Source organism: Saccostrea cucullata, unplaced genomic scaffold (assembly GCF_032062105.1).
Source record: "Saccostrea cucullata isolate Sc308-1 unplaced genomic scaffold, CSIRO_AGI_Scuc_v1 ctg1695, whole genome shotgun sequence".
Taxonomy (NCBI): Eukaryota; Metazoa; Mollusca; class Bivalvia; order Ostreida; family Ostreidae; genus Saccostrea; species Saccostrea cuccullata.
In genome coordinates, this window is record NW_026938477.1 from 8,491 (window position 1) to 32,484 (window position 23,994).

A 23,994-nucleotide genomic window follows, 5' to 3' on the forward strand; every position below is an offset into this window, starting at 1 on the left:
TTACACACAAGCGTATTATATATGACAAAATGTTATCTTTACACATGTCTAAGGACCAGAACGAATCAGCATACTTTTATTTAGGGGTGAACATTAGGACAAGGATAAACTGAACTCTTAATGGCATCCAAAAATTATAAAAGTTTCCTTTGATTTTTTGAATTGTTTTTATGAGTTCTGGGAAGAAAAAGACCTTAAAATGACAGAAAAGTAGTTAATATAAGAATTAAAAGAGTCATAAGAACTTTCACTCCTCAATTTCCTTTATCTGCAGCAGCGTTGAAATTCATTTGTTGCGTTGTTACACAAAAGAAAATTTGCCCGGTTGCAGGTATGTGGTTTTCCTTACAGAAAAGCTGATCCGTCTTCAATGAACTATTAAAGTTAAACTCCTATTGATGGTCCTTCTTTGAAGTTTCATGCATTGGAATGCCTGACTAAAGTGAACACCTGTTCAACCAATTTTCAAATTCTGAATCGACAGCTTTCTCTTCAAATCATCTTTCAATATTGTTCTTCACTTTTTAGGGTAAAAATTGGCAAATGTTTTAACATCCAATATCTAAGTTTATCATACGTTTTTATGTAATATGTTTGATAAACCATTAACAAATGGATTATTTTAAATGCCTTGGCAACGTTTCTCACTGTAAACAATAGCATCGATTCGTACTCAAGGCATTGACTTCTTTTTGTTGTCGTCTTTACAGGTTTTGATCGAACAATTGAACTGCAATCTTTTGACATTTAAAAAAAAATTGGAGTTCTTCATCCTTCTGAACAATGGACATTTTGAATGGTTTGTGTTCCCAAACATCAATGATCTACGTCTTTTTTGTTGGTCTTTCAGAATGGTGTTATGAAGCACAGTTTTTACCCATACCAACATTTTCATCTTCTTATCCAATACTTTTTTAAATACTATGCAGCTCAATAAAGTGAGGATGCTTTCTACAAACGGGTAAGGACAAAATGCTAAATCGGGTTCACCGTAAAAGCAGATTTTTAGTGAGGATTTAATTTTGGCATTTTTAGCAAGTGATCTGCTAAAGTTAAATATCGTATACATTACGAGGGGTGATCAAAAAGTTTTGTTTGTTTTTTTTTTTGATCACCCATCGTATATCTAATACTGTTTGTTACAGCTATTTCTCTTAAAGAAATGAAATTCTATATAAAATTTATAAATGATAAATCGAATGTTCAATTATTTATTTAATGTCCTTTCAAGATTTATGTTCCTCCTTTCTGGAATTTCCAGAGAAGTTTGATCTGTGTTGATAATCTAATGACTGAATCACCAGCGGATCAAATGGATCACTAAAAATGCAAAAGAGGGAATGAAAAAACTTTGAATTTCTGTAAACAGTTGCAAAACAATGTAAAATTGTTAGGTCTTATACGATATATTAACTGATAGTGGCAAGTGTAATAAAAGTACATGTACTGACCACAAAGTAATGTCGTATTTGCTGTCGTACCCGAATCTATAGTTACTACGATTACCGTTTGGCCATTTTACCTAAAGATTAAAACGTGTTGGACAGTTCTTGTCTATCAGTTTTTATACATTGTATTAAAATTGAATTTAAGGATTATATCTTTGTTCTATCAACAAAAGCATTTTATTGTACTCACAAGGACAACAGCATCCTTTCTAACTCTATACACCGTTCCAACATTCCCCTCCCCACCATCCTGATCTCCCCATTTCCAGTCAGGACCTTTAATAAAAATAATTTTAATTTTATTTTGTTTGAATATTTCCATATTGCAAAATGAAATAAGATGTCGTAAAAAGGACCTATAAAAATCAAATATAAAAGAGGATCCATCCTTTTTGAGTTTCAGTCTTTTATAAGATGATTAACCAGCGTTAAATAGTAAAGACAATTTGAAATAATTCAATTTTACTCTCGGAAGGTTACATGTAAGAACAGTCATTAGAATTGGAAGTTTTGGAAAGGCATAAATACATAGTAAAATACCTCTGGTAACACAACAACCCACGGCAATCATCTCATTTTCTAGAATCCTTGGTTCTTGGCATGAAGCGATGTCGTATTTTTCAACAAAGCCATCAAATCCATATTGATAGCTCAATCTTACACCACTATCCCATTCTACGTTTACCCATCCAACTGAAAAAAATTATTTAATTAAAACGTTTTTCAAATTAATCATAGACTTTACAAGCGCTGAAAATTTCAGGTTTTATAAAACATTAACCCCTTTTATAAATTTCAATATCTGTTTGTTAGTTTGGTAGCTTGGGTCGCACTTTTACCTCGTTCAGAATGTCCAATCACTGTACCAGGACCGTGACAGTCCTGATTTTTGTAGGTCCAATGAGGTCCACGCTTTACTCTTGTACCAATGCAAGGAAGATTTTCATATCGCTCAGTGAACAAATCTTCTTCTAGGTCTTCAGCAGTAATTGGTTTGTATGCACCTATCTCGTTTATTATATCACATACATCCTCCTTCGCAAAAAAGCAGATGAAAATGCTAATTTTATTTAATGAGTAAATAAAATAAGACTTTCCATATTTATTACACAACCTTCTTTTGTGATTGAGAACTGAACCCAATAAATAATTATGATGTAATTAAACAAAATCCATACCAGATCTTTAGTAGACACGTCATGTAAAGAGGACATTTTGGCGATGGTTTTTATTTCTTCCCGGGTTAAGTTAAATGACATTCCTTTTTCTGCAATGCAGCACGCAATTCTCTGTAAAAGGATCTAACTGTAGTGATTATTAACTTTATAAAGTTGAGTTTTCAAGTACACAAACATATATTCTTACCATGTTTAGAGCAAACCTTCCACACTGTTTTGCATCTTCATAGAAAATAAGTCTGCCTGCTTTAGATACTTCCACCAATGACTTTAAGAAATCCTTAAATAAAAAAATTAAATGGTTCTAGTTAGCTAATGATATCTGCATATAGAGTACCTTATAAGTGGAAAATTAGCGAGGCGCAAATATAGCGATTTCTCCTTAAAAAGTGGTATTTTATTTTTAGCGACATGTAATTTTAGCGATTTTAATGCACACTAAAGGAGCTACTACAAATTTACCGCAATTTAAGCCATACTAAATTCTAGCGGTCTCTGCATACTCGCTAATAATGCCAAAATTAAAACCCCGCTAAAAATTCCGCTTATACGGTATACATGAATTCTATCACACGATGAATAAGTAGGATTCGGCTTACTGAAATGTGACTGAAAGATGACTGAAATGTGACAGTCAGTTAACTAAAAGATAACTAAACGTTTACTAAAAGATACCTGAAGTTTACTGAAATGTGACTAAAAGTTTTCAAAAAGTATATTGACAGTTAACTGAAGGTCAAATGAATGGAAAAGTCTACCATTCAGTCACCTGCGTATATATAGCAAGTAATGATAAAAATGTCTAGAGAAAAAAAATGCAGAAATGCAAAAATACAAAACAAAAATACAAACCAAAAAGAATTACGAATATGCACTTACAACATTTGGATCTGACCCTACGGGAATGCACATTACTGGCGAAGTCTTTCCAATTGTTTTCATCAAAGTTTGTATTCTCGTTAATGTCTGAAAAAGAACACAGATTTTTTCTGGAATGGAATTATTCCGTAACAATTCCCGTAAAGGGTAATTGGTTTTAAAAGTTAGATTGATGAAGTGTGTAAAGGATAACTGTCTAACTTTTGGGTTTCATGGTGTGAATCGAACTGGTTGCGTGATAATTTCCATAAATGCAAGCAAAGAATTGATCATCATCATAAAACAAAAATATCCATATTTTAACATGTTTTTTATTCCGCAAATGCTACAAGCCCCGCTTCTGTCTCCATTCGTTGCTTAACGCACGTGATTTTTTTGTAACCGCACCCATCGATGAACCAGAACATTTATGTAGAAAAAAAGTATTTCTACTATTTGTAATTTTATCTCGGATAGAGATATTGAAAATGCAAATATTAATGTTTAAATTATTCACTTATATTATGCTACGTTTTTGGTTTATGTTTTTCTTTTGTTTATAAAGATAGGAAAATTGTTCTATGAGACAGAAATCTATGTTTTCAAGTTATTATCAATTCATTATTTCAAATCACTCCATATTTATTTTACATGAAATATGAAGATAGCAAATAGAAATCAGGCTCAAAAAATCCATTGAAACAATTCAAATTGGAAGCAGGGCAAGTTAACATGTATCTCTAAAACATCAGAGATGGATTAAGGTACCATAGAGAAATAAGAATCCACTGTAGATTTCTCATACCTACAGTGTGCTATGTTGATAAACAAATGTAGGCAATTCACTAATGATAGATGGATGACAACAAATATAATAACTCGGTCAACATTCGACTTAATGAAAGATTGATTTTGCTGTCAACGTTACTGTATGAATGATAGACTTTAAAATGTTGATCTAGACTGTTGATGATCCTGTTTTATCAATTTTTTGTCAATAGCTTGTCATGTTTCAATTTTTTTGAATGAAGAGTGTGTTCTTGTCTAGCTAATCAAATGGGAGACATTAAGGTCAAGATCTAGTAAGTGACTTCAGAATAAGTTTTTAGTGCTAAGTCCATTATTACGTCATAATCACTTTCAACTTACTTTACGGCTCTAATAGAATTATGTAGAAAATAAAGTATTTACATGGAATTCAATTTGAAATCACATGAAAAGTAATCCCGATACCTATCTTAAATTTAACATTATTTTGAGGTAGAGACTAAGAACATACAAATAACCGTTTTCTGAAAAACTGTAGGCAATCTGGATACATTTTCTTTGTCTGATATGGAAAAAACTCCCATTTTCAACACTGGTTTTCTTATTTTTTTCATTGAAAATAACAGTTTAAAATATAGTTTTTCATCATGTTTCTCTACAGATTATATCCCGAAACACCTATTTTGACCAAGCTAATGTTATAAAGCATGTTATAAAGGAATTAATTTCTAAAATTTGAAAAATCTGTAGGGACCTTCCATTTACTAGATCTTGACCTTAACTCCATTTACAGATAATAATGTTATATTGAAACACATAACAACGACATTGACAGTACTTCAAAATTTTATGTAGAAATTGATCTAGATATTACCTCCAATTACTGTTCTGTTTTGTTCATAATTATATACTTTAACACATGCAAGTATTTCATGCATTATGCTTGCTATAAATAACTTACGCCGTCAAAACCCGATTCTTTACTAAAATTTTCCAGTTCTGGACTACCTATATCACTGGATGTAGTTGGCCGACCGTCGGAAATTATAACCAATCTTGGTCGTACACTTATATGATGATTAAAAACGGCATTGTGACCTAGAAAGGAAAGTTACATGTATTAAACTTTTATTGTGTCATAACAAATTTAAATAACCTTGTTAGAATTCAGACCTTTGTATTCTTAAATTTTATTATTATTATTTGTTTGGTATAAATTTATTTCACAGAGTTTTTATTTTTGCTTTTTATTACAAAGTATCTTTTTTTCTTTTACGTTGACCTGTCTGAAAATTAAGACTCCCATTAATTGGTGATAAAATGAAAGACAATTAATTCAAAGTCTTTTTTACATAAAAAATATGGTTAAAGTTGTAATGTCAACGTATTATCAAATCAGTATTTAAGATAAAGGCGACAAGATCTCAGTCACACTTTTTTCTATTACCTCCACCGTATTGTATGCAGGACAAAGAAAGAAGAATGCCTGCTTCCATGGGCGAGCTCCCTCTACATTCTATGTGATCTAAAGAAGAGGCCTATTACTTCAATTCTTCAATAATGAAACTTTGCTATTTATATAAAACAACTCTTCAACTTGACGTATTGTTGATATTATTAAAGTTAAATAAATATTAAATGAAATGTACTAAGACAATCTCTAATGGATCCATAGTTGTTTGAATAATAATGTAAGAATTTGACTTCTTCACCAAACATAATGACGGCAACATTTTCGTCGAGGTGTGGATGAACAATGAATTCTGAAATTGCAACAAATAAAACGCCAACATATATTTGATTTTCAAATTCATATTCACAGTCCGCTATTTTTTTTTATGAGAAAGACATAATCACTCAATATAAACTCCCCATGAGGATTATTGTAAGTAGTTACATTATTAATACTCCTATATGTATTAGTATACCGTATAAGTAGAATTTTTAGCGAGGATTTAACTTTGGCATTATTAGTATCCTGAGATCGCTCAAATTTAATATCGCTAAAAATTAATTGTATTATATTTGTTATAGCTTCTTAAGTAAGCATTATAAAATCGCTAAAAATAAATTACCAATTTTTAAGGAGAAATTACTAAATTTGCGTCTCGCTCAAATTTCCACTTATACGGTATTTATTTAGCTGATTAAATATAAAGTACAAAACCACGTTATTCATTTGAGGGTGACTTTATCTACAGGAAAATACCATTTAATATGTCCAAGAAAGCCTTCCTCATTTGTTGAAATCCTCCCCCTGCCATACTTGCGGATGTATCGAGAAGAAATACTGTACACACACCTACCCCATGTTGGTATTTTCTTTTCTGATCTATTTAGATGTTTCAAATTGGTGATTTTTTAAGTTATCAAAATAGTTTCAAAGGTTGTTTTGTTTATTGAATAAATTTCTAATTTAGAGAAAAAAGTATCGATGGATACATTACTTTCTGAAGCCTCATGTTCGGCAAGTCTATGCCAGTAATATTCATCAACTTCTCTATTAACATTCAGGAATCTGCAGGATATAGCAAAACATTATAATTATTTTACCCTATATTCTACAAAGAATTTTCAAAAGAAATTTTGATAATATGGGACTTACACAATTGATGCACTCATGTTCTTCCCTGTCGATACAATGTGTGTATTTTCTCCACAGGGAAACGTCTAGTTACAGTTTCAACTAATCTAAAAAAATGTCTCATTTTCATAATAGGATATGCATATCTATTTTTAAAATCCACAATTATTTTATTTAATGAAATCATGGCCAATGAAAATTCAAAGCAACGCTTTCCAAAAATAAATTACCAAATATTTTTAGCAAGTCCAAAAACGTAAATGTTACTCAAAATGAAATGTCGAAAAACAAATTTTATTGTATTCTTTTTCGGGGATACTTAAACCATAATAGGACACCGCGTCTCCAACAGGTAGACAAATTAAAAAATTTGCTTTGCAAAATAAATTATGTTTTCATACCATTTTGGTGCAGATTAATTAGAAACCCTTTTTTTTGTCAAATTGGAATTGAAACCTGCACATTTTTCATTTGTATATACAATGTATGATATCACAATGTTGCTTTTCTTAAAAAAAAAAAAACCACACACACACTACGAGGGGTGATCAAAAAGTTCGCGAACTAATTAAATAACTTCCATAAAAGAAACAATATTTGGTTTCAGTACTAATTATATTCTAAATTAGTCCTCTTCGATTTTAATGCACATCTGCCACCGTTCTGCTCATGCGCGAATCATGTGATATAGGCGGTCACGTGACCCCCTCCGTAGCGTTTTGTCACAAAAGCTGAAAGATTTCTTTTAGTTTTATATTTCTTTCCATGTAAGTTAAATTTTATAACAAGAACAGTTAATTTGTCAGAAATGATCAAATTTTGGCAACAGAATGGGTGGATAAGAATAATTTTCCAAAAATAAGCATGGCAACCATCAAAATCCAAATCTTCTGACTCAGGAGAGATGTTTATTCAAGATGGATAGAGAATTGGTTCCTCCTTTTTATCGTATCTAATATGTTTAAAATCTAAAGTAAACTATATCTTAGGTAGTTAATAATTATATTAATGTTACATGTAAAATATTCTACTATTTTTCTAAGTGTAAATTGGATGTCTTTGATTGCAAATAGCTTAATTAAAATCACATTTCTTTTCAAACTTGCTTTAACTAGGCAACATAACAAGTATCATTTTTAACCATCTGCCTTCCTTCATTTAAACGATCGATCCAAGCATTTGTCTTAATAAACTGTGTACAAATTATTATACGCTACCTAAAAAAAATTTCTCCAAGATATACCATAAATCTTACAGTCGTTTGTTGAACGTTTACGACTGAGACAACCACTTTTCGTCAAAAGTGACCTACATATTGACGTCATTTTTACAATGTGACGTCACAAACAAGGAGCCTGCGAACCATTTTAAGTCTAAGGAAAGATCTAGAATGTATATATACAAATGTATTTACGCCTTATAATTAGCACAAACTGTTAAAAAAACATATGGTTGAGGTTATAGTCTTTGTGACACGAAAAATACAAGTAAAACATTTAGACCCTAACACTCACTGTTCCAGAGTTATGTCCAGTTGGTTAAAGTGTTTAAAAGTGAGTCAATCTGGAAAGTAAAGGTTAAATAGATGGATTTTGCAATTCTAAGAGTCATCTCCCGTTGTCGTCGTAACGCTCCTTTTCCCAAGTTTGTCTTTTGTAAGTTAGGCCTACCTGTTCATAGGCGGATCCAGGAATTTGTAAAAGGGGGGGTCCAACATTTTGACCTATAAGGTACTGTTTGCAACATCTACCGCTCCCAATTTTCACCCCACTTTGTTTGTGTACATGTAAATGATCTAAAGAAAATGTCTACTTGGTGTTTTTTTAACATTTAATTGCTATTTATTTTCAAATATATAAGTATACAGAGAAGAATTGCTGCCTAGATCCATCCTGCGAACAAAATTTTTAAACTTGATATATTCAGCGGTAAACGGAGATATACTACATTTACATTTTCAAATATCATCAAATAAATTGTAGACGGGAAAGTAGAATAGGCAATCATGGTAAGTAAGAGTCTATATGATAAAATTAATAACCTTTTTCCCCAAAACTAGCAAAATGAAGTCCCCTAACGGTAATATAATTCAGTCAAGAGTATGTCAAACGTAATGAATATACTTGTTCTGTGAGTATTCAAGGCACAGTGCAAAGAAAAATCCGGAAAATCGCAATCGGAAGGACAGACAGGTGGATAGATGGACCGAGAGTAAACTAGCACCCCTCTCTCTTCTCAGCAAAGCGAGAAAGGGAGACTAATAATACAAAACAATTGTTTGAAATTAACCCAATATCACTCTGTTCTGATCAGAGCTAGAGTCCCAAATATCTATAGCGAATTGCTCTATCAACTTTAGACATTTACTATTCTGGTCAATTATACTGGAGTGACAGATCTCACAGAAATATCGTAAAACTCTATATTTTTCATAAGAAATGAACGGTATGAACTTTGATGCACCAGATGCGCATTTCGACAAATAATGTCTCTTCAGTGATGCTCAGACCAAAACTATTGGAAATCTTAAAAAAGATAAAGAGCTACGAGCATGGATCGAAAGTGCCGAACATGAGCCAAAATCCGAACAAGGATCAGAGCTATGCCTGAGGGAGATACTCCTTTATTTCTAAAATTTATCACATTAAAATTTATATACCGGTATCCGTTTCATGCTAGCACTGGAGTACCAGACGAAACTGGGCTTATGAATACCCTCGGGGACTAAACGTCCACCAGCAGAGGCATATTACTAACATTAATTTTCAGTTATAATTCTCTCTTTGCTACAAGGATATACAATTTTGATACTTTTTTTTTATTTCGTAGGCACACATAACCAAAAAAATGGGGGAAGGGGTATCCGCACATGAAGGCCTATCTAGAATTTATTTTACTTTAAAAATATACATGTACATTACATGGGGGAGGGTAGGGAACCACCCCAACCTGTTTTTTCCTACAAATTGTAAAAAAAAAAAACAGAAAGAAAAAAAAAAGTAAAACTGGACTCCCCCTTTTAAAAGGAATATTAAAAGCTGACTCTCTCTGAAGATAAAACTCAATGGTAGACCCCTCCCCTACACTGTGCCGTTCACAAACTTGAGAATTTAAGCATAGTTTGGGGTATTTGTATCAAAATTAATTAAATTGATAATAACGTACATAACCACCCCCACGTGTAGTTTTGAAACGTGACGTTTATGTGATAAATATAGTATAATAGGCCCCTATGTGTTTTATAAAAAATATGCAAAAAACTGAAATAGCTGCAGTGCTTGTTCTACTGCCTAACCCTTTCATGAACTGAATTTTTTTTGATAAACAAAGTTTGTTCAGATCACATGGCTTCTTATAAATTTTGTACTCCATCTGTATGTTATATATCTATTCATGGCTTGGGAATTAAAAAGAAAAGCCCCCCCCCCCCCCCCCCCCCGTTTTGTGTTTGAACTCAGAGCATAAAGTTTGTACTATAAAGCTGTGCTCGCTACAACTGTCACACCGTCAATATATTACTGTATATGTTAGCCAATGTTCATGATACATTGAAACAACCAGCCTTCCACATGTATTTGTGTTACACGTGAAACGACCTTTTTTCAAAATCGTCGTGTATGACTCAGCCCAAGAATCAAACATTTGGCTAGTAAACTAGTTCAATATAAACAATTTTTAATAAAAAAAAGTAAAAGTTTACCAAAATATTTATGAATTATGGACAATTTAATCTTCTTGCCTTACTGGAAGCAGCTTCAGAGTTATTCTAAACAAAACTGTATACGTACAGCGCTGATGTTTCCGGTAAAATCTCGTCAACTTTCTATTTCTTTTCTTTTTTTTTCTTTCTTTCCTTTTTTTCTTGATTTATATTTCTAATTTTTTTTTGGGGGGGGGGGGGGGGAGGGAGGGGGGTGTATACATTTTTTTGGTCAGCAAAAAAGGGGGGGTCCGGACCCCCTGGACCCCCCCTCTGGATCCGCCCTTGCTGTTACTATCTTTAATCTTCAAACGTTATTTGACAATTTCGATCTGTAGCTGTATTTCAATATTTCTTCACTTAGGGCAGTTATGTTAGTTTAAGAGTTGTTGTAAAATGTGCTTTATAAATAATACTTAATTTCATTACAACATGTATTGGTAACAATCCTCTTTTAAAAAACAAATGTCCAAATAACTGTATCTCACTTCTATTCTCAATGACCATGTAGTGTAGGGCAGCGCCGCGAGAATTCCAGCGGCATCGAAAGCAAGTTTTTTTATACCCCCCGCTTGAAAAGCGGGAGGATATATAGTAATCGTTAATTCCGTCCGTCTGTACGTCTGTCCGTCCGTCCGTCTAGCTGTCCGTCCGTCCTTCCGTCTGTCTGTCCGTCCGTCTGTTACGCTTTGGAGTACCCATCTCTTATCCGCAACTCCTCTCATACCACTGAATGAAATTTGATGAAACTTTCACAGAATCTTTATTACATATTGCCATTGTGCACCTCCTATTTTACTTTTTGATTCGACATATATTTTGGGTTTCCCGGCCACAGCAAAACATGGACTTTGCCATTATAACTATATGGAGGCGGGGGGTATCATTTAGTGAGCTCATCGCTCACAGTACCTCTAGTTTTACTTGCCTAGATAGCCGAGTGGTCTAGCGCGCTGTTCCTGCACCGCTAGGAGACAGATTCCGAAGGTCGAGAGTACAACCCCGGGGTGGGGCGGAAGTATATATATATATATATATATATATATATATATATATATATATATATATATATTTCCATCGGCATCGAAAGCAAGTTTTATGACTTGCCTAGATAGCCGAGAGGTCCAGCCCGTTGTCCTGCACTGCTAGGAGACAGATTCCGAAGGTCGAGAGTTCAACACCAGGCTGAATTATGATTTATTTTAAAATTAGTTTAACCTTTAAAAGTTAAGAAATACAACTTATCATTAAATTAATATTTGAAAAAAAAATCAGACTAATCAAACGACAATATCTATTTTGCCATCATAACCAAATCTATAATTGCTTTTATTTCCATTGTACCATCGTACCTAAAAGTTAATAAAGAAGATAGGGGATAAGGCGGGCAGAATGTCTATAGAGTCAGATATTAAGACATTTGATATGTAAATTGAGTATTAAAATTTACCGTTCATTATTGAAATTTATGAAATTATGGGGAAAAAACATAATCTGAGAGAAAAAAAATCTCTAAAAAATTTCATTTATAAATTAAAATATTAGATGGTATACGTGGGATTCGAACCCCAGCAATAAATTACCGAAGTATCATACTGCTTTGAGACAAAGTAATAACCGCTATGCTACATAGCTCATGACGATTAATGCAATTAAATCATGTTTGTGATATTACCCTTGACTTTATGGACTTGAAGTATTTCTCGGAAAGATGCGAATGTTTTGTCATAAAAGTGTACTTTTAAGATATAGTGGATCTTCGCTTCATTTTTTTGTAAACCAAAAAATATCTACATGTATTTTATCGAAAACTTTTAGGATTCTCTTTCAAAAAAATGGAGCGAAGACCAAGTCATATTGAAAAATTTTGTTAAAGTATGAAAGTTTGTTAAAGTATGAAAAATTGATCGTTTTTTTTTTCTTTTAAATCTGTGTATGCTTTTTCGTAGGCAAATATTTTCAGTCTTTTTAGATTTTACATTAAGTATACTTTAGTATTAGATGAAATATGAAATAAAATTTGGATATAATTGAGATTAAATTTTTCACCTCTTATCTGTCGCGCTATGCACATGCTATATAGGCATTCTGTCCGCCTTATTCCCCCATCTTCTTATACGAGGATCATTCAAAAAGTTCGTAGACTTTTGTCATAACTTTTTTATTTAACGTCGTATTATAACCAGACTGAGTACACATATTTTAACAACAATTTCGAATAATTTGAGCAAAAAATTGGAAAATATCTTGATAATTATCAAAATTATTAAATATTTAATACAGCAAAAATGGGGTCACAGAGCAGGGTCAAAATAGAACTATTTACTAATTTTACACTTTATAATGTCTAGAGTCATAGAGTTAAACAAAATAAAATTGATTTGTTCAAATTAAGTATCGTTCTATTACTTCAGATGCTAAAATTCAATGTGATACATCGCTCCGTTAAAAAGATATCAATTTCTGAAGGCAGATAGACTTCATGAAAATATGCAAAAAACGATGACGTCGAAGGACGTCACGGAGCAGCGAGTAGCGATAAAATTTTGTCTTGCATTCGGGAAACCTTAAAAACAAACTCTGAGAATGCTTAATGAGCCAGTAAATAGATACAAAATGTGCTATGCATTTGTTTTCAATGGAAATGACTATTTTTTGAGTGTTAAAGACTTTAAATAGGACCCTGAACGGTCTACGAAGAAACAAATAATAGTAAAAAAGATTGTCAATGAGTAAGTAACGTCATGAAATGTGATGTGCGATTCATTTTTGCGGAACTTGTGCAAAAAAGAGTTACGCAATAAACATGATAAAGAATTGAAAACATTGAGAATCTACCTGTAAAGTATATATTCAAACAATTGCTAGCGAACTAGGTTTCAAGGGCTATGGATACAATTTGATGAATTGAGAAGAAGGTACAAACCGTGCATGAAATGAAAAAAAGCTTAACGATTTTGAGAAACTTTCTCGACGTTGATTTTGACGTCACGGTATTGTTAACCGTGCTCCGTGGTGACAAAACATGCTGCTTATAAAATTGTCTTACACGAGTTCCATTTAATCAAATCGAATAAAACTTTACACACTGACAAAATAAATGTTTTTACATATGAACATGTGTTGATCTTAAATGTTGTAAGAATAATATGATGATAGAGGACATTGTCTACGTATTTTTTGAATGACCCTCGTATAAAACGTGTTTTAAACGGAATGAGAAAATGAGCCACGCATGATTTAAAAGTAAACAATGTTTACATAGACAATGTTTTCCTTGACTCTATACGCTATTCCAATATTGCCAGGACCGCCATCTTGGTTTTTCCATTGCCAATCAGGACCTGCCAGGATCCGGTTGTATCAATATTTAATGAATGATTAAAGCTTCATTAAACTGATCATTTTTAATGTGTCATTAAATTCCGTCGTATCAATTTTTTAATGAACGAATCGGTGAATTAAAGCCTCATTAACTTCTCATAGGCGTAGTCACAGGGGGGGCAGCGGGGGCACTAGCCCCCCCACTTTCAGATCTGGGGGGGCAAGAGTATGTCTGTGCCCCCCCACTTTTTAATGAAGAACAAAATCACAGCTATTTTAAAACAATATTAAACCTCATTTTATGGCATTTTTTCTGTATTCAACAACTGAGTAAGCATATAGTTGTATAATGCGGGTCAAAAAAATTGGAATTGAAAGTAACTTGCCTTTGAAAAAAAAAAATTTCCACTACCCCCCCCCCCCCCCCCCCCCCCCCCCCCCCCCACGAAATAGGATTTTCGAGTTTGGGGAACTTTCACTTAAGGGTTTTTTTTTTTGTTTTTTTTTTTTTGCCTGTCAAAGAATTTCTGGACTTGAGCCCCCTCACTTTTAAGTTAGTGTTTTGTGTTTTTTTTTTTTTTTTTTTTTTTTTTTTTTTTGCTTGTCAAAGAATTTCTGGACTTGTGCCCCCTCACTTTTAAGTTTGTGACTACGCCTCTGCTTCTCTAATTTTAATGAACCCAAGAGGGCTTCTTTAAACGTTCATTAACTATGGCGGCCAACGTACTGTTTGGCCAGTTGGGAAGAAGGAGGGCTGATAGAGTGTTTAGAGAACGTTTCTCTGTACAAAACATGACTGACGAGGACATCCGTAGGCGATATCGCTTTTGAAAAGAGCTTCTTGATCCTATTATCGGCCACAGAACTAGAAGGTCGAAGGCACTATCAACGGAATTACAGGTACATAACTGGTTGAAAAACTTACTTGGTCATACAATGTATTGTCCATACCAAAATAGTCAAGAACACCACCATCCTACCCCCATTTCCTTGTTTCGGTTTGGTTGATTACATCACATATTGCGTCACCTTACATTATTTACCCATACTGATAGATAACCAAAGAATAATGAACCAGGAATAATTCATAATAATTATGCATATTTCTATACCTGAAGTTGATTTCTAATAGTGATTTAATTTTTTTGTTTGTTTGATTATAAACAGGTGAACCGTGACGACAAAATTCTTGAATTGATTCTAATACGAGTTATTCCCCTTCGCTTATCAAGGCAGGTAGGTGCTTGGAAACTTACAGTGCCTCTTCCATATACCCCGGTATATAATGGGGGAGGGGGTACATTTGCCCTTGTACATATGTTGTATACATATTTCATGATTTTTCTCCTTTTTATTCATAAAAATATGTTTATTCACCAATCATGGGCCCTCAATGCTGAATTGTAATATTGCTTGGCCCAATTATGCAATAAACATGATAAATAAAATCATTTATTATTATTTAAAAAATACTAATTACTCGTGCCAGGGACACCGAAGGCCAGTCGAATGTAAAAAATATTCCGTTTAATAGGATTGATTTATTTTTTCCATGTTTGAAAAATTGTCAAAGCCCAAATTAATAAAATCTGTAACATAAATTACACTAATCCTGAACTGACTAATTTACATGTACATACATATGTATGAAATTCATATAATTATGATTATTTGGTGTCAAAAATTCTATGTAAGATTTAGTTCACATCAAAATACTAAGTATGCGTTAATATGAACGTTTTTTCATAATTTTATGCCCGTAAATCGAGAAAAACTGGATTCGATTTGAATTATTTTGAACTTTGTACCTATAAAAAAGTTGAAAAACGAAACTGAATTTTTCTATTCGGTAATTTATTTCGTGATTGACCAAAGTGATTCTATAAAAAGTTAAAACTAAATTCTAACATTATGATTTTCTTAATTCTATCATAACAAAAGTTGCACTAAAAAAATAAGAAGATAACATATGGGATGAATTTGTATTGGTCAGCTCAGCGTAATTAACTTGGCGGAGATAGCACACGTGGGCGCGATCATATAGAAGCAGTTCAATAGGTAAACAAATAAGAGTTGAACTTTAACCTGGCCGGTTCCAAGAAATGAATCATTGGAATGCAGTTTTTCTTGTTTATCAGAAGATCTATTTGGTTAGGAGGAAGGAGCGTCCAATAACATTTGAGTGACCAGGGGTCAGTTATACGAATAAATTAGATATATCAGGTGAAATTAACAGATTTTGCAAAAGACAGGAAGTAATTTTTAAAACGCATTAGTAAACTAAGAGTGTTGAAGGATAGAGTAATGATAGTTAAAAATTCAAATTTGAAATTAAAGTAATTATTGGAAATTTTGAAGGCGATCCGAATATGGAGATGAAAAACGGAGTAAGAGCTGAGGTATAAAATGAGCGGACGACGGACATACGCCAGACCACAGGTACTTGTGGACAGGACCCCCCCCCCCCCGATATTAATTCAACCCCGGGGCTTATTTTACATTTTTTTCACAATTTATATTTAGTACACTTATTCAACATGTTTGCAATAGGAACAAATCGTCAAAACCCCAAAATAATCGCTCCTCAAAAAAATACCCCACTATACATTATAAGAGAGAAAGGTAAGCAACTTCGGTTTGTTTACGTTGTACCCCCACTGGTCTTTGGGTTTAAAAACATGTATTTATTTTATTTTCACCTAAAATGTCGGTCCACGCTGTCTTTACATATATTTCTGTCTCAGTCAATGCTATCGAATTGACTCTGCATCTCGTAAGAATCCCACAAACAGCATTCCAGTTAGAATGTTGAAAGAATGACTCTTCATAACATTGCGATCTGGCCCCTTTTTAAACACGGATTTTTGCCTTTTCAAATCAGAACATTGACATATTTTAGCTAATATGTACAAGTATGGTATGAATACAAACACTTCCAAATCTTTTTTGATAGAGAGACTCTCAATATATACATAATATCAATGAAATAAAATTGCATACATCAGTGCCAAATCTCAACTTCGCCATTGCGGCTATGTAGGTCATTGTATTATTTGAATAAGGAAGCGGAGCGTCAATCAAGCGTGCGAATAGTGTGAATATATTATCGAGTGTTCGACGTGTACTTAATATAGTTTTTAAGTGATATCTTATTAAATAACTAAACAATCTTAAAAATCCCTCACCTTTTCTTCGGGCTTGGGACCGACCATAATATTATGTAATAATATTGGCAGGTTTAGGTTTTGTTTTTACTGCTTAGCTTTAAAACGAGTATATCAATGAAATAATTATTTTTGAAATTCGTTGAAATAAAATGTAAACACAATGATATGGTGTCTGTAAACATAATGTCTTACGAAAGATGGTATTTTTAGGACTAGGAAAGTATTTTTAAGATTTTACAGTAACCTAGCTTATTTCTCAAGGGATAATTATTTTAATTCTAAAGCGATAATAATTTCATTAAAGTTTTTTTACACGTCGAATTGATTATCAATAGCATATAATTTTGCAAAAAAAAAAAACAAAAAAAAAAACTGAGTGTTCCAACAAATATATGTATGCGGTTGAATATTGATAGAAAGCCAGGATAATGTTGATCTTTAAATGCGTTCATTGGACAAGTGAGAGGGGCATACACGTGCTTTTTCGTGCAATATAACATTATGTTTAAGAAATACCTGTCCGCAGGCTTTCTTAGACACAGTTTTCATTGACTTTTTACGGGATCTGAAAATAGCACAATATTTGTTCGATTTTGTGCCGATGTAAAATGTTTTCGCGTCAACATTGCCCCCATAAGTCTGAAGCTTCCCCCTATTCATATCGAGGGTACATTTTGTGCAGATGTGGTCATCTACCGTGACCTTTCCTCCCGTAATACGCGCTAATTCAGTCCTCCGTACTTCGTTTATCTTTCCATTGAGGGTTCTTCGATTAGATTTATTTGTGCGCTTTTTACAAACAACACAGTTTATACTTTTAGGCATGGTGAATACTTAAGTAAGTGTTTTCCGATTATAACAGTGTATAATGACGGTTTTTACAGAAAAAAGGACTATGACTTTTAATATCTTCCAGCAGTTTAAGTGAGAGTTTACTTGAAACAGACGAATTATGTTTAATAAATATATGCAGTGATTAACTAACAGATGTAGGCTATAGCCCCCCCCCCCCCCCCCCCCCCCCCCCGAAGTAGATCGATAGATACTAACCGAAAGAAAAAAAAACCAAACGGAAAATGGCAAAAATAACGTTCAATAACAGGTAAATAAAACAATTCAACCTTGCATATAGATAAATCAAGTATGCACTCCTCCAAAATACAAGTATTTTCAAATAGAATTATTTCAAATAGGTTGTCCAAGTATTTTTAGCCGATGGAATAAGATTTGACAATGGATAGCTCGCAGACACTCTAGACACGATGTCGAAATGGTGTGCTCAAAGCGTGAAAGTGAATAGATTTAAATCACGTGTTCAATGCTTTGTTATTCATGAGGTCAAAGACGGGTTGAAATTTGTAAACAAGGTAGCTTTACTATAGAGACAAGTACCCGTGATTTTGAGGTTTTTGGGAAAATAACACATGAGCGCACGATTGTTTCAATTTCTTTCATGGATGAAAATGATAAGTATTACTTTTTACGTTGTCCATAAAAACGGCAAATTGAAACATCAATGCGTTCATATAAAAAATGGGCTTACAAAATAGGGGTGTGGCCTAAAGTCTATGAGAAATTGATGTAAACAATGTACCCCTGCTATATTAATCAGAAAAATACCGAATTACAGTTTATGAAAGCAAATTTTTAAATTGAAATTAATAAACTACAATGTTTAATGGAAAGATTGGGGCAAAATTATGTAGAAAATCTTAAATTTATTTTTTTGTAAATATTTGGGGGGCCAAATGTGGACGTTTAAACGATTCATTCTTTCCTTAGGTAAACGCAACGGAAGTGCATAGAAAATGTTACACTTATTACGATAACGTCCGAGAGAGTTTTAGCCTGACATAATAATCACTCTCGGGTGTTATCATATTTTTTTGAGGAGCGATTATTTTGGGGTTTTGACGATTTGTTCCTATTGCAAACATGTTGAATAAGTGTACTAAATATAAATTGAGAAAAAAATGTAAAATAAGCCCCGGGGTTGAATATCGGGGGGGGGGGGGGGGGTCCTGTCCACAAGTACCTGTGCGCCAGACAAGAGCTGGATTGTGTCTGTCTCTGTTTCATTTTATACAGGTAAGATTATTTGGTAGACTTGCGCGATTTTGTAAATTATTAAGTTTTCAGATGGTTTATTTTATTTTCAGGTTTAGATTGTTTATATTGTAACAAAGTAATATTTATTATAATGTTTAGTATTGTGTGTAAAATTATTTATTGTAATTATAAAATAAACGGATTGTTTCTTTAAATAAAGACAAGAGCTGGATTGTGTCTGTCTCTGTTTCATTTTATACAGGTCTGGTCAGGGAAGGTCCTCAGGGCAAAAGGAATTGCCTATCGCAACATCAAAGAAAGATCTAATACAATCCAAAAGCGGAATTGAGTTATTCCACTTGGTGTGTCTTCTCACTAAAATAACAAGAATAGATATGGGTTACCCCATATCCAAAGATATTCGACTTTTAGATTTAATATGTTTAACAGTGTTTATAATGACTTTAATAAAAAAAAAATGCACTGTCTAATTATGGAACTGGTGTAAATTTCGTGAGTCCGTAGCATTACGGTCACCCAGTGTCCTAACAAACAGTACACATACCTGTGTCCGCAAGACCAACATTAGCCTTGGTCTACACACGTGCAATGGAGCAGTCAAACGCATCCAGCGAGCTCGAAGAAACACGTTTTGTTTTGCCGAGAAGTTACGATGGCAGACAAAACATTTCTTAATTAGATCATATGAATACGAATTCTGATTAATAAAAATTATACAATCCCTGTTGAACTATAGTTTGTTCTATCATTTGCATCTGCAACAACTTGTGTTTAAAATGGCCGGGTTAGGAAAATCAGGACCGGGTCGGAAAATTCTAAACTAAAAACGTTTTTGTTTTGAAAATTACTGAAATATACTAATGTAATCGTCGCAGAAATTACTTACATAATTCAAGTTCTGTATAAAATGGTATGCTGACTTCAACACGAACCCGAATCTCCGACCCAGTTCTCGTTTTGCTACACATTTATATACCCTACAGTTTACCAAGTGTACACACGAGCAGAATCCGGCCAGGGATTGAAAATTCCGTCATTTAATAAAACACACACACAGAAGGATTTTTTTTCTTTAAGAAGAAATTGTATGATAATTAAAGGACTATAAACATGTACTTAATACAATTGTTGATATAGTATTATCAATTCATCGGTGAAAAGATATGAATCGAAGAATGACCTAAATATTCTCTGTTATCAAACATGTAAAAAAAAAAGGCTGAGGAGGGAGCGAGCGTAGGAATATTAATATTTTTTATTTGCATTTCGGGGGGGAAGTGATTTTCTAATAATAATTTGACGTTATTTTTGATTTCTTCAACGTATGACATACACAACTTTACTCTTATCATGAACAATAATGTTTTATCTACTTATCATGATGGGACTATTTTGGTCGGACCAATTTGTGTGAGCCGCCGCTGAATACAGTAATATATCTTGCATAAATAGTATGCACTGATCGAATATATTAAAAACGATCCCGGGTGTAATTGAACAAACTTATGATCGGCCCAACGTCATTTGGGACTCTGCCTCCTCAAACTTTGATGGTTGAGGTGTGATATACAGTTATCATAGGCGGGAGTCCTCAATGAGGTTGACCCGGTTATAATAATTCTTTCAATTCATGCCACAATCTCTTCCGCTTTTAGAAATGTCGGATTGAAAAAGAATTAGAAACAGAACACAATAAAATCCGGCGAGCTCAAAATTATTTCAAAGGTACGTGTTTATTAACACATAAGTAATATCGTTTCCGATACACTTAAAATAAATTAATATGACTCATACATTGTAAAAAAATCTCATCAAAAACAACTTGCCTAACAATGTCCTTCAGGCACGTAGCATCGTTTTTGAAAGGGGGGGGGGGGGTAAACCAGAGAATTTTTCTTCTCTTATTTTACCTGTAACATGTGTAAAGCTTGACAAGCAAAAAAAAAAAAAAAAAAATAAATAAATAAATAAATAAATGCCCAAACTCGAAACTTCTATTTCGTGAAAGGGGGGGGGGGGTAGTGACCGACGTTTTTTTTTTTTTAAGCCAACCAGGTTGTTCCTTTCACTTACATTTTTTTCCATAGAACACTACATATTGTAATGTTTTCTTTTTTTTTTTTAATAATTAGAATAGGTCATAACAAGGTAATTTGTCATAAAATACATGTAAATTTTTCTACTGGTTTCTTTTTCGGCAATTTTTTCATATCTAGACCTATTTCAATTCTTTAGGTACTCATTTCTTTGCGATATTACGCTAGTGGGAGTTCTCTTGAAGTCGTCGTTGATACTGTTGGAGTGAACAAGTCTACTTTTTCTCGAGTTGTCCGTAAAGTTTCTAGAGCCCTTGTTTCCCTGGCTCACCGATTTATCAAATGGCCTGAAGATGACGAGCTTGCCATCATAAAAAAGAATTCTTTAATTTGGCTGGATTCCCTGGTGTCATAGGGTGTATAGATGGCACCCATGTACGAATCCAGGCCCCATCTCCAAATGAACCAGCGTATGTGAACAGGAAAGGCTTCCACTCAGTAAATGTGCAGGCGATTTGTGATTACACAGGTGAGAGAGAGAGAGAGAGAGAGAGAGAGAGAGAGAGAGAGAGTGAGATTTACTTTGTTATTCTGAAATCTAAACTGTTATATTTTACTTTAAAAGAAGAGCATGCATTTTCAGGCCGATTTACCAATATAGTAGCTACATGTAGGTGGCACGGAAGCACCCATGACAGCCACATATTCCGTATGTCAGGAATAAGGCAGACTATAGAAGAGAAGTTTCACTCTATTAAGGATGGGATTGTTCTTGGTGACAGCGGTTACGCATGTAAACCTTACCTCATGACCCCGTATCTAAGACCATCGACACAGGCCCAGGAACGCTTCAACTTGGCCCATTCGAAGACCAGGGTGACCATTGAGCGTGCATTTGGTTGGTGGAAGAGGCGATTTCACGTCCTCCATGCGGAAATACGGATGACACTGGAGAGGGTCTGCACAGTCATTGGTAAATGTATATAACAAGGCTTGATCAGATGTCTTTATTTGATAAGCTTAGGAACATGTTTATTTAGCATTCACAAGTAATAATATTTGCATGATTTAGGTACTTGCTGGATGAATATATGCATACATATTTTGATTTCAGGAGCATGTGCTGTACATCACAATCTTGAAATTCTATTCCTGGAGCCACTTGTAGACGAAGATCAAGACTTGGACGTCGATGGAAATCTTCAAGGGCAGTACAACGGACCCGAGGATGGGAAAAACATCAGAAATTACATAACGCAACATTATTTTTAAGAATGTGCATGCAGTCAAAAAATTCTAATTAAAATTTTGCCTTAGCAGTTTTAACAGTTATCATTTTCTTTTAGACCAATACCTCTGTTAATCTAAAACGGCTTTAGCATATTAACATATTACAGAGTTTGGTAGCAGATGATAAAATTTCGATAAATATACCAGTATAACAAATATTTAGGTTTAATTACTTTCAATAAAATTGTGATTTGTTATTTTATTCCTTTCAATAAAATTGTGATTTGTTATTTTATTATTTAAGACTTAACAGAAAAATTTATCTATCTTTCAATTTACATCGTCCTAGCCATCATTCTAAAATGTACAAAATAATTCTATTTTACTTGTTAATAGACGACTTTCACATTTACAAAAGTTATTTTCCTTGGGTGGGGGGGGTGTCAACCAGAATGAGGCACTTCTTTCCATCTAATACCATACCAACTTTATGGGTCAGTATCTCAGAAAAAAATATCTGTATGAATATGTTCATAAAGTTTTTTATGTTGCCCCATAGTCTGGTAATACAGGTACAGATCGAAATAGTTCAATAACGTTTGAAGATATATAAATATAAACAGGTAACTTTCAAAAGACAAAGTGGTAAATATGACGTTACGCCGACAAAGAGAGATAACTCTTAGAATGTGAAATTCGTCTGTGGCCCATTTAGTTCTTTGAAAGTAAATGCATCTTAAGGTTTTTAACCCTTGTTAATGAAAAAAAATGTTTAATTTGATATTTTTCATGTCTGGATAAAATATGTGTGATCCAAGAACCAACTATTTACCATTCTCGAGGTACAAGTGTTACAGTCGCATTGCTAGATATAAATAGACAGACAACGAGATGCCGCATTAACTGATTCTTGTGTGTCGCTCTGATTCGCAGACGATTAAAAATTTACCTCTCTGAACAATACATCCAACTGCGATATTTTCTCTTTGCAATAACCTAGATTCATCAGAGATGACGATATCACCTGACTCGACATTTTCGGTGTCAAATTCATATGGAAATTTCATTCCAGTATCCCATTCAACATAAACCCAGCCATCTTTTCAAAAGAAACAATTACACATGTATATCTATATAAATACATTGAAATTTAACCTCGATTATGTCCTATGAGAGTTCTTGGGCCGTTTGAGTCCTGATCATTATAATGCCAGTTAGGTCCTCTTCGAACACGTGTTCCTGGAGGCGGAAGTCGACTATCCCGCTCACAGTACTCACTCTCCTCCATTGATTCATCATCAGAGTACACATTCATATCATACGCGTGTCTGTTCGTCAGTATTTCAAACACATCTTTCTGAATTAAAGCGGGTGCATTACTTTGTTTTAATTGCATTATTTACTTCGCATTTTTTTTTACGTCTTTGGTATTTGCAAAATTTTTATTTATCACTTATGTTACACAGTTACATGTACAAAGACAACCACATCACAGGGGTCGGTAACATTCCATATTTCATTTTGCGTAATCACAATATAAACAAAAAGGAACCAACAGTTTGCCCGAATTTACGCAGGGTCGATGTCGGAAAAAGATCTTACCAATCACTTTCCGTTTCTAACTTGCATGG

The 23,994-nt window shown here is 33.6% G+C and overlaps 2 protein-coding genes across 2 annotated transcripts; both read right to left on the reverse strand.

Moving 5' to 3' along the window:
- Window positions 1-1,226: 1,226 nt before the first annotated feature.
- LOC134250368 (uncharacterized) lies at window positions 1,227-6,874 on the reverse strand. The gene is made up of 13 exons (XM_062732722.1): window positions 6,858-6,874; window positions 6,700-6,770; window positions 6,462-6,584; window positions 5,902-6,015; window positions 5,700-5,777; window positions 5,214-5,350; window positions 2,814-2,906; window positions 2,627-2,737; window positions 2,288-2,483; window positions 1,989-2,141; window positions 1,639-1,724; window positions 1,452-1,522; window positions 1,227-1,320 (listed from the first exon to the last, which is right to left on the reverse strand). Exons 1-13 carry the CDS (start codon window positions 6,872-6,874, stop codon window positions 1,227-1,229), a joined length of 1,344 nt encoding a protein of 447 aa, XP_062588706.1.
- A 6,902-nt stretch (window positions 6,875-13,776) lies between these two features.
- LOC134250367 (uncharacterized) lies at window positions 13,777-23,759 on the reverse strand. Its single transcript, XM_062732721.1, has 3 exons — window positions 23,519-23,759; window positions 23,313-23,462; window positions 13,777-13,880 (listed from the first exon to the last, which is right to left on the reverse strand). The coding sequence occupies exons 1-3, from the start codon at window positions 23,757-23,759 to the stop codon at window positions 13,777-13,779; spliced, it is 495 nt and encodes a 164-aa protein (XP_062588705.1).
- Window positions 23,760-23,994: the final 235 nt, after the last annotated feature.

What these genes read in the sequence shown, in the direction of transcription:
- LOC134250368 (XM_062732722.1), bottom strand. An exon ending in CGAACATGAGGCTTCAGAAA is followed by an intron (nt 6,585 to 6,699) that starts GTAATGTATCCA and finishes ACATCTAAATAG; the next exon opens with ATCAGAAAAGAAAATACCAA. An exon ending in GGGTTGTTGTGTTACCAGAG is followed by an intron (nt 1,725 to 1,988) that starts GTATTTTACTAT and finishes TTTTTATTAAAG; the next exon opens with GTCCTGACTGGAAATGGGGA.
- LOC134250367 (XM_062732721.1), bottom strand. Translation starts at nt 23,759, where the DNA reads ATGCAATTAAAACAAAGTAATGCACCCGCTTTAATTCAGAAAGATGTG. An exon ending in TCTCATAGGACATAATCGAG is followed by an intron (nt 23,463 to 23,518) that starts GTTAAATTTCAA and finishes TCTTTTGAAAAG; the next exon opens with ATGGCTGGGTTTATGTTGAA. An exon ending in TGGATGTATTGTTCAGAGAG is followed by an intron (nt 13,881 to 23,312) that starts GTAAATTTTTAA and finishes GGATCCTGGCAG; the next exon opens with GTCCTGATTGGCAATGGAAA.